The sequence below is a fragment of the Megalops cyprinoides genome, chromosome 14 (genome assembly GCF_013368585.1).
Source record: "Megalops cyprinoides isolate fMegCyp1 chromosome 14, fMegCyp1.pri, whole genome shotgun sequence".
In the NCBI taxonomy this organism is placed as follows: domain Eukaryota; kingdom Metazoa; phylum Chordata; class Actinopteri; order Elopiformes; family Megalopidae; genus Megalops; species Megalops cyprinoides.
Genome location: NC_050596.1, coordinates 23,686,214 through 23,696,612, shown reverse-complemented (window position 1 = coordinate 23,696,612; position 10,399 = coordinate 23,686,214). Strand labels below are relative to the sequence as shown.

The following is a 10,399-nucleotide window of genomic DNA, read 5'->3' as shown; positions in this document are numbered from 1 at the left end:
CCGCGTTTTCCGTAGCAGCGTCCCTGCCTGATAGCCTATGAAGAGTAACTAGCTAGCAAGAAGTTTGTTTGGTTTGCATGGTGAGTAACATAAATATTAAGTTATGACCAACTGAACTGAGGTCTGGCTTTTTACCTAACTGAGCTCTTGTAAGACATTTAGCTAACGTTAACTATCGTATTTTGTAGCTAACATGTAGCTACACTTCATAACTAGCTTCTGCTTATGTCGTATAGGTTACGAATATTTTGCGAAGACAGCTAGCTAACGTCTGCAAGCTAACATTATCTTACTATAACAGATTTGAAGTCTTAGATAACTGGCAATAACCTAACGTTGTCGTTAACATACGAGCATGCGTATATTCATTAATACCCAGTCTAGCTAACGTGAGCTATGATTATAAACGAATTTCTTGTTGGCAAGCAGTTTGATTATACTGTTTTCCTCCATATCTCTGGTAGCTACCGTGACTTCACTCGGTCGCTAGTCCCATGATGAGTCGAGCAAGGCACAAAGACGTTGATCCAGAGCTTCAGCCTGTGATCGCTGTTATTGGAAGCAAGTCGGAACAAACCGTTAATGATGTTCTTCTGAAGTTAAAAGGTAGCCTATAATTGTAACAAACGTGGGTTCATTTTAACCAGCTACAGTTACTTGGCTTTAATTGTATCTAATTATTTGTCGGTCTCTCTTTTCGGATTTAAGATGTTCTAGGCAGAAAATCCGTAGAAGACGACAGAGTTTTGGAAAAGCTTAAACAAGATATGCATACTCATGGCATACTTGAGTATTGCTCAGCAGCACTGAACTACGACTATGACAACATTCAGGGAGGCTATTCAACTGCGGTGCAAATGGCAGAAATTGTAAGGTAACAATACCACACGTTATGGTGAATGTGAACACGACACACATTCCTGCTCTTTGTTATTCTGCATATTTGTATTTATTCCTCTAAATTGCTGACTCTTCAAGTCTAGACCCTTTTTCAGAGCAAAGGCTGAACAATGAAATATCAGTTTTGGACCCTAGAGACTTGGAGAATTACAGTGCAACAGTACTGTAGTATTTTGGACTTACTTTTGGACAAAGAAATTTTCAGCAGGGTAGGTTTTATTTTAGCCAATGACAGTGGAACAACAGTGACATCTTTCTTGAAAATGATACATATTTCAGGGATTTTTTTGGGAAAACAAGCACCAGATCCTCCTCATTTACTCAGACATGGTTTGCACTGAAAGTCTGAAAACATGACATGACACATGTTTTGAATGAAAAACAAAAATGTCCAGACCTTGGCAGGGAGAAAAAAATGAAGGTTTGATTAAAATGTATGTATCTTTTCACATTTTCCAATATTCAGAATCCTTTTCTGCCATAGTCAGGCTTTCCAGGCTTCTGTATCTTGGAAGAAACATCTGAAAATACATAAATACTTCTGAATAGTAGGACTGAATAGTGTCTATGATGTCCAGTACAGTAATGGCAGTAAGCTTGCATAAATCTAGGAGCCAAAAAATACAAGAAGGAAACAGCCTTGTTGTATGATTATCAGCAAAGAGATCTGTTTATGCTGAGGAGGTGTCTCTGTGGGATTATTACAGTTCATGCTGTGTGGGTTTCCAACCTGTAAGGAACAAAGAGATATTTCAGACCAAGGTCCTTCCTTCAGCCGCTGACAACTTGATCTCTCTGGCAAAGCGCCTAGCAGACAGAGCTCTTAAGGTTTGTAATGAGGATTGATTTCACTTAGTTTTGTCTGAGTTAACATTATTGCATTATACATAGAGTGACAATCATATATTATTTAAATTATACATAATTTAAATCACAAAATTTTCAAAATGAAAAACAACTTTACTCTTGTTTTTTTTTTTTCTCAAGGAAAAAAGACAAGCTGGGACTATTCGTCAGTTCCAGAAAGTAATGGATGTCATTTGTTGGCTTTTGAAGGGACACAATCAATTAATTCTGCAAGGTAAAAACAAGTCGTATGTGCTGTCCAATATATGTTTCATGAGGAAAATCGTAGGCAGCTTTTCAACAGCTGTCCACAGTAAAATTAATTGATTAGTAATCCTGAAGTTCAATAATTCAGTCTCATCCTTATTACTTCAGAGTTATAATCCAAACTGTCCCTCCTCTCCTATTTCAACATCGATTTCTGATCGTTTGAAAGGAGGACAGAGTGATTGCTTAGATTAGGGATGTAACATTTCCTTCTAAAATTCTTTTCTTCATCTTCCCAGTTCTTCATTCAAAACATTTTGAAGAGATTCAGCTTTTAGAGTCTGAGGATATTGGGGTGATATCATTACTTCTGTTGCAAAATCTTATTCAGACAAACAGGTATGGTTCTAATATTACTGCCATATCTTACGCCAACATCATTCATAATTGTTTGTTTACCCTTTAGCTTGTTTGCTTATATCATTATTTTCCCTATGGTCCTTGTGCAGTATCCTTTTTAGGACAAAGGAAACAGTTTCTCAGGGAAACTGCCAATTTATCCTTGTATTCATTTTAAGGCTAATAAAATTATCTATTGTTTATTGCATTTTTATTGAAAAAATCTTGATGAATTACATAAATGTACACACCACAAAGCATGACATGACAGATGTAATTAAGTCACAGCAAAAAGCAATGCAAGGAGAGTTCTGTAGACAAAAAGGTCTTCAATATCAAAGTGAGGTTCTTATTATTGGTGAAGTGTAGAGCTAGTTTAAATGGATCTTTTTTCTTTGGACTTCAGTTTCCATTATACCTGTCACCCATTCAGATTATTGCATGCACACCAGCTGTGCCTTTATACAGAACAACTAAGGTAAAATATCATGCTAAATGACAGTATTATTTTGCTCTGTCCTCTTAGTGACTTTTTAATGGACATCAGACATGGAGCTCTGAGTGGCATTTTGGATGACATTGTGTACAAACTGGGCTGCAGCTCAAACCCAGCCACTGGCAGCGCAGCAACAAAGACGCTCCTCTTAATCGCAAGCAAAAACAGGTCCATTGCAGAGGTCATCCCAAACCAATACGAAGGTCTGTTAACACAACACCCATCTAAAGTTTCTAAAATTTATGATTTGCAAGTGTTGTTTGTTGTTTTGAATTGTAGTAGGTTTTGAATAGTGATGAACAGGTCACATATACAGCAAAGTGGCTCTTGTTGGCTTTGCCTAAGGTGTTTACCTTTTGCATCAGGTCTGGATGCCCTGTTGAAGAATGACTGGATTGGGAAAGGGTTTGATTCAGAGGTGAAGCAGCTCCTTGATGTGTTGTACCCAGGGGTTACCAAGCGGAAACAAACTCAGGTTAGTTCTGTGAATTATGCCTCTTGTTCAGTATTTTGAGTCACCATCCTGGACTACCATAGTAGTAACCAACTTAAGTCTTGTGCACATGTGGATTTTTAGACTCTTGGTGGTGCATGAATTGTATTTGGAAAGTCATATTCTGTGCCGTAGTTATTAATGATTTATTTTTTGTATCTTAATTTTGAATTGTGTCTCAAAAATATAATGATTCCATATTTACCTACTATAGGTATTCATCCAATTACATGATCTGGTGTGAGAAGAGCATTTGTACGTGGTATAATGTGATGTGAATTTTTTATATGATATTTATAGAAATAAACTTCCCACCTACTTGGAATTGAATGTCTTCCCTTCTCTGCTCTGTAGCTCTATAAGCACTCATCAGAGGAGAGAGTCAAGGCTGCATGTGTGATCCAAGCAGCTTGGAGATCCTTCCAGACCAGGAGAAGATTAAAGAAACTCTCGAAAGCTGTCAGCACGCTTCAGAGAAGCTTCAGGTAAATTGGGAACTTGTCTTCTCTAGCACAGAAGATGATTCTACATTACATCCAATTTTCTGTGTCATGTATGTGTTCTTCATAAAAGGTACTCGCAGTGTGATTTGGTGCACAAAAACAACCTTTTTTAATTGATATTTGATGCATTATCAGTACTAACCACTAGTGGGCAGTAAAATTGGTAAGTTATGGAGAGTGCTGCATTCATGTATTAAGACACGCTTTTTAGAAGTGGAGACTGAGATGTCGGTCAGTGGATGGTGATAGGATTATTGTAATGTATGGCTATGTCTTGTAGTGTAAAAATAGCATATTGTAACTACTGTAACACAACTGTAACTATGGAACTAAAAACTGTTGAGTCATTGATGGAAATGACATAGTTACAGATTTTTTTCCCCAAAATAACCCTCTAAGCATGCACAACACATAGAGGTTTGATAATGCCTTTCTAAAAGTTGTCACAGGGGTTACCAGCTGTCCTTCCACTTTAGTCAAACATTTCCAGTTTTCAGCCACATGGTCTGATGTATGTAGTCTGCCTGACCATGTGTGTAATTGTGCGCGTGTATGTGTGTGTGTGAGGGAGCGGAGGCGGCAGCAGGAGGAGCAGTCCCAGAGGAGGAGGGCAGAGGAGGAGCTGAGGCACCAGGTGCTGCTGCGCAGGCAGAGGGCGCTCCGCGAGTTTCGGCAGCGCCAGCTCCAGCTGCTGGAGATCGTGCCTGCTGGTGAGTCTCCCTCACCTACCGAGCTGCAGCCTCTATCTCTGTATTTGACCAAACCCTGAATTGCTGTCTATCTGTATCACTAAAGGATAGCTCGACCCACAGTCAGTGGTGTGGGGTGCGCTTAGACTTCTCTCAGCACCTGCAAGTGCATCCTGAGAGCAGAGTGTGTTTCTCGCAGATCAAGTGGACAGGTACCTGAGTGACCTGGAGCTGAAGGCCGCAGTGGTGATCCAGAAGGTCTGGAGAGGCCACAGAGAGAGGCGGAACTTCCTGCAGCAGAAACAGGAACTCAGGCAGTTCAAAGCAGCAGTGACCATACAAAGAGCGGTAGGTCTCTCATTACATCCGTGAGGTGTCGGACCTGTGGAAGCGCACAGCTACTCAAATGTCCAAGCACATAAAAAGAGTACCAAGGATGAAATAGTATTGCCACTTCACCTTATTTACACGTTTTTTATTAGCAGAAGCTTGAAATGTTTTTATAAGTTCCTGGGAGTAATAAAAAATTATTAGAAAGCCATGGGAAGTCTTTTATTGGACATTCTAAGTACACATCAGGAGTGCAGTTGTGAGGCAGGGTATGTCTAACCAGCCAAGCATGCTGCAGGCCCCACAAGTTTATTATTCTGGTTAACTCTTAGTATTATAACTCTCAGATATTGTGTAAATTAGACCAATAGAACTTGATTTTTTAAAATCCTAAACATAGGATATATCTTTTATTTTGTCTGTGATTATTTTTTGTATGTGAATCGGTTCTGAGCATTTTAAAATGAATCGCCTAATGTGCATTAAAACTGCAGTAAATTGCTTGTGTTAATTATGATATTTCCCAGGCTCTGCGGTTTTTGAAACGTCGGAGGGCTGCGAGACAAACGCTGTCTCCTTGGAAAGGACCCAAAGGCCTGACAGATGCCAGGAGAACAGAACTCAAGAAGCAAGTGGATGATTATATTGCACTCCATTCTGTGAGTTAATAACGCAGCCAGCACTTTGTGAATGCATATATATGAATATATGCTGTAACTATTGCTTGCGTGTTAGTATTTTGTGTATTATGTAGAATGTGTAGCTACACACAGCCAGGGCCGACATTAGTCCTAGATTCACTGATCCGTGTATCTAATACTCAGTTACCCTGAAGAAAAGGTTTGGTTGCAATTTACAGCATGTACTGATAAATGAGTCATGTTCATTTAAACTACTTTGTTAATAGTGGGAAACAGTAATGAAGGGGGCCTTACGTTCAGTGACAGATCATTGGTTCTGGTACTTCTTGCCCCCAGGATCAATTTATCTATCCCTACTCCTGATCACCAGCATTATATCAAATGAGGTCCAACTGACCCAGGGTCAGTGCATGAAGGAAAAACCTGTCTAACTGGTCCTTCCCCATGTATTTACCAGCGCCCCTCAGTGTCACTGGAGACCTGCAGGGAGCTCCATCTGAGGACCCAAGAGATGCTGCGACAGCACCTGATGAGCAGAGATGCAGACAGGAGGGCGGAGCAGCACAGGCAGGCCCTCCTGGCTCAGATCAACACTGATGTGGAGCTACTGATGAGTAAGGACCCAAGCCTGTCATGCACATTTTAGCATTAAATTGGCAACTGATTGCAGTCCAGAGGGCTGCAAGCTTGCTTAACGTTCTTGGAGCTTGGGGTGGAACTTGCTTCAGTGTAGGCAATTTTAGTTGAATGTTGCCTGGCCGTAAGAAAAGCCATCTGACACAATGGCCCAATGGGCAGAGCAGACCTTTTTACACTCTTTAATATGTGGATAATATGCATTACACAGTATTTATAATGTTACATTAACTACAGTGAACGTTAAATTGAATTCTGAATGTCCAGAAAAGAATGTCTGCCAAGCAAAATTAGCACTTCAAATAAATGACAACTAATCTCAGATTCAGGGTAAAGATTGCACTTTGTTCATTCATTGTTAATGTATTGCCTTTGTACTGCCTCTCCCAAGCGTTGGCTGTTTTTACACCCGAACAAATTAAACACGGACTTGTGACAGTGCTCAACAGGCGTACCTAATGGGGAAAAAGCTTCCGATTATCGCTCCTCGCCCCTCTGAGGGAAAGACGGCTGATTACATTTTTCCGTTCCACTGTATTTTAGATGCTCCTTCCCTGAGTGGCGCCACAGAGACAGAGTCCAGTGTGTTCCTGAGCAGGTCGGCCCCCGTGGCCGCACGGGCCAGGCAATCCCACAACACCCTGCTTCAGGCCGCTCGGTATCCCTGGTGGAAGAAGCTGGGAGATGAGTTCTTGGATCCGGAATCCATACCCAAAGACAGCCTAGACTTGGAGCTTGAGACGTTATATTTGGGTGGAAGTTGATAATTCTGTCACATACAGTATGACCTTTTTGTTTTGTTTTTTTTCTTTTGCTCACCTTTGCTTACAGGAATTTATTGTAGTTCAAACAGGTGGAGTTTGGAGTGTGTTTTGTTGAATATTGGTAATAATTCCACTGTTTTAACACCAATATGTACAATTAGGACTAACGAGAGTCATTCCCATGGAATGACATCACTGTCAGATCCATGTGGACCCGCATAATAGAAACCAGACACCTACAAAAATCTTTTTTTTTTAGCCGTTTGTGTACAAGTTGTGTTCTGTAAATATTTAAGGAGTCATGTATCTCTGCTCTATTTCTCAGCTGAATTGTATATTTTTATATTGTTAAATATTGTATAGAATACATCTTTCTTTGTTGTTCAGTGTCCCTTTCTGTGAAGAATTTTGCACCTGTGGTAACTAATTTATTTTATCCATTCTTTGTCCTTCCATTGTATGTTTTATACACCACTTTTTTCCTCAGTAGTCATAGATACAGTGATATGCATGAGGCAGTGAGGACCTAGAATCAATAAAAGGTCTTTCATGTCTTGGAGACTAATCTACCCTGCAGCTTCTGTAGACTGCTCTGCTGCTTTCTGCTGGATAAACATTTCACTGGCAAATTGAGTTACCTTGTAGCTGACTGTATCGTTTCATTACGCCCAGAAAAGGGGCTGCCGGCCACCACTTCTCTCTCTTCTCAAGGTTAGCTCTGGATTCTTTTGGAATGTGTCGATCCATTCAGGGTGCAGCTAACTGAAATGTGTAACATGCATTGGGGAGTTTGAGTTTGAGGCATAATTTTCAACAAAACAGTTTTGATATACCTCAACAACAGTCTGAGCTTAAAATGAAATGTCCTTGAATGTATGTTGGCATTTCTCTTAATTGCATTTCATGAAGAGGTGACATGAATTACAGTAATTGTCGTTGTTTTTTAACGTGCAACCACATAATACAGTGAACCCTCTGTGGAACTTGGCTCATTACAAAATGTTTCAAGGAGATAACTTTGGGCTTTATTAAATCCAGATTTGGCACTTGCACGGAGTTACTCACCCACCGATAATGGGGTTTCCATATTAGCGAATGAAACTAATTGTACCAGGTTTATAATGTGATTTGCTGGTGGATCAAAGTATTCAATTAAAACCAGCCGTAGGCTGGAGTACTTAATTGACTGGACCTCAGTTGCCCTGGAAGCGTTTGGGGTGTCTATGTATGTGTGTGTGTAAGCGCACGTGTGTGTGTGTATTTGGAATGGGGGGCATGACATTAAGCTCTTGCTTTCTTACACTGTTGATGAATCCTAATCCGCCTCCGTCTGTTGTTCTGTGCATGCACTCTCGTGCATACGGAGCCCTCAGTGCTGAAAGGTTGCGAGGATGTTTGGAGATTATAAAAGATTACGTAAACAGCACATGCCGTGAATACATTTTCGTTACTTTAAAGGTGAGCCACACTAGTTCCTCTGAATTTTTGTGTCGTGCTGCAGGAGAGGCAGCTAGTAACCTGAGACATGGCTGGACCCTCCAGTTGGAAATCTAGGTCAAGCGAGGTCCTGACCGCCTGCCAACCTAATGGGGATGAGGGGAAAAAAGAACTGACCTTCTGTCACTGCCTCCATGCCTCTGGCCAGGTCAAGCCTGCCAAACTTTTATCTCATGAGTAGGTTATCAGTGTGGCCCAGTTCCAACATTTACATTAGCTTTCATTGTGAATCTGATACCATTGTTGAGAAACAGATGTTCCTACTTGTGACCATGCGTGTTGGACGTTTTTTTTTCCTCCAGTTGATGGGTGTTGTTTATGTCATATTTTTGTGGGTCCAATTTATGCCCAGGTTTAGTGTGTGGTGAAATAACAAAAAATTGTGATATTTCCCGTGATGACTCCAAACTGTTAGATTACCCTTATCATAGTGTGTTTGGACCAAGGGATGTTGTTTTTTTTTTGCAATGCAACAAACAATGACTGTGATATTGAGACAATAATAGGTTGGGGCTCCCCTGACTGATTAGATTTGAGGTCTGTTGTCTGTTACCAACAAGCAGTATTTCAATGCTCACAGTACGATGTCATAGCACAACAAAGGCGAGTCCCCCTTGTGGGGTAAGGTAATACACTAACGGCGGGTCATGTTCACCAGGATACCCTCTTGTATCCTGTTTCGGCCGCTAAAGGGATCTTGAATGCGGTATGACTGCTGTAATTCATTTATTGCTGTAGTTTTTTTCCGGGGTATTATCACTTGCTAGTATTTTACTGATACAACCGAGTACTTACAGGGAATTTCCTTTTTAAAACTGTTGAACAATATAGCTAATTATTCTACTTCAATAAATTAACGCTGTTTCAGAAGTCGAGTTGACAGATGCGCTTAAGTGAAACACTACATCTGCATAATTGAAGATGGACATTTTTACAGTAGAGTGCAATAAGTTATTTAGCAAAATTTTAGCCTGAAATATTGATTTCGCATTAAACTACAGTATGCATAGTGCCTCATAAGACCTCTTAGCGTGTTATTAACTTCCATTGTTTTGCTGCTGTGTGGATGGTTTGCCAGCAAAGAAATAAATTAATTATTTAAATAGAAATCACTAGTGATGTTACAGGAGATCTCACAAGTATCTATACATCCTGCATACTTTCACAGTTCTTTCTTCTCTAACGGGAGACAACATTCTTAACGGGTTTTACAGCTTTTCTCCGTTTGACCAATCAGCACCTGAGAAGGCGCTTGTCCTGTGTGGTTTCCAAGGAGACGCGCCGTGCAAGGGGGCTGTCTCGCAGCGCTACCCAGGGGATAGTTTGGTGTAGGTTCCGCGTACGAAATGCTAGATTGCTGAACCTCAAGCGACAAAGAAAAGAAAGAGGTTCATCGTTCAATGGCGAGGGGGAAAAAAACTAACGAAGAAGGCATAAACGCCGATAAGTAGATGAGAGCGCATTTGGTTTGTAAGAGAGCGCTTAGGTAGTGAAACTGCCGGATGATTCAGTACCATGCACAGTCCAAGATTTGTCCATCCCGAGTGATGGTAACTACCGTACTTTGAAGACGAATAGTAACGGGAATCAGCGTGAGTAATAAGCTCGTCGTTACGCTGAGCACACTTATACGATAATTGTATTTAAACAATGGCAAACAATACCAAGTCGTGCCCTTCTAGTTAGTTACCACTGTTGGTGAAACGTTAGATATTATGTCAAGGTTAAAAATTAATTGATGACGCGACCTAATTGTCTCAACTGTGGAGTTATGAGTGTTAAAAAACATTGCTATTTAGTTTTTTTTGCTCCAATTCTGTATTGTATTTTGCGGTCTCTTTGTGTATTACTAGTCAAACGTTACCTACATAAAATATCATCCATGCATTTTTAATTCATTCACTCCGTTTTTTTTGCGAACGTATTGTATTTTGCTGTGGGCTGTATATTGAAATGTTGGGGTTCAGTTATAATATATGTACGTACACTACTATTTCC

General features: G+C 40.4%; 1 protein-coding gene across 1 annotated transcript; it reads left to right on the top strand.

The window, feature by feature from the left end:
• On the top strand, positions 1-7,196 carry iqcb1 (IQ motif containing B1). The gene is made up of 14 exons (XM_036545848.1): positions 1-80; positions 465-606; positions 709-874; positions 1,608-1,728; positions 1,888-1,981; positions 2,253-2,352; positions 2,879-3,051; positions 3,214-3,323; positions 3,696-3,826; positions 4,412-4,554; positions 4,733-4,881; positions 5,391-5,522; positions 5,962-6,118; positions 6,684-7,196. Exons 2-14 carry the CDS (start codon positions 495-497, stop codon positions 6,902-6,904), a joined length of 1,809 nt encoding a protein of 602 aa, XP_036401741.1. The 5' UTR covers positions 1-80; positions 465-494; the 3' UTR covers positions 6,905-7,196.
• Positions 7,197-10,399: the final 3,203 nt, after the last annotated feature.

Bases quoted from the DNA above. Each gene is read 5' to 3' on its own strand.
- iqcb1 (XM_036545848.1), top strand. From the start codon at position 495: ATGATGAGTCGAGCAAGGCACAAAGACGTTGATCCAGAGCTTCAGCCT. The intron at 3,052-3,213 runs GTCTGTTAACAC...CTTTTGCATCAG, and splicing joins CATCCCAAACCAATACGAAG to GTCTGGATGCCCTGTTGAAG. The intron at 4,882-5,390 runs GTAGGTCTCTCA...GATATTTCCCAG, and splicing joins CAGTGACCATACAAAGAGCG to GCTCTGCGGTTTTTGAAACG.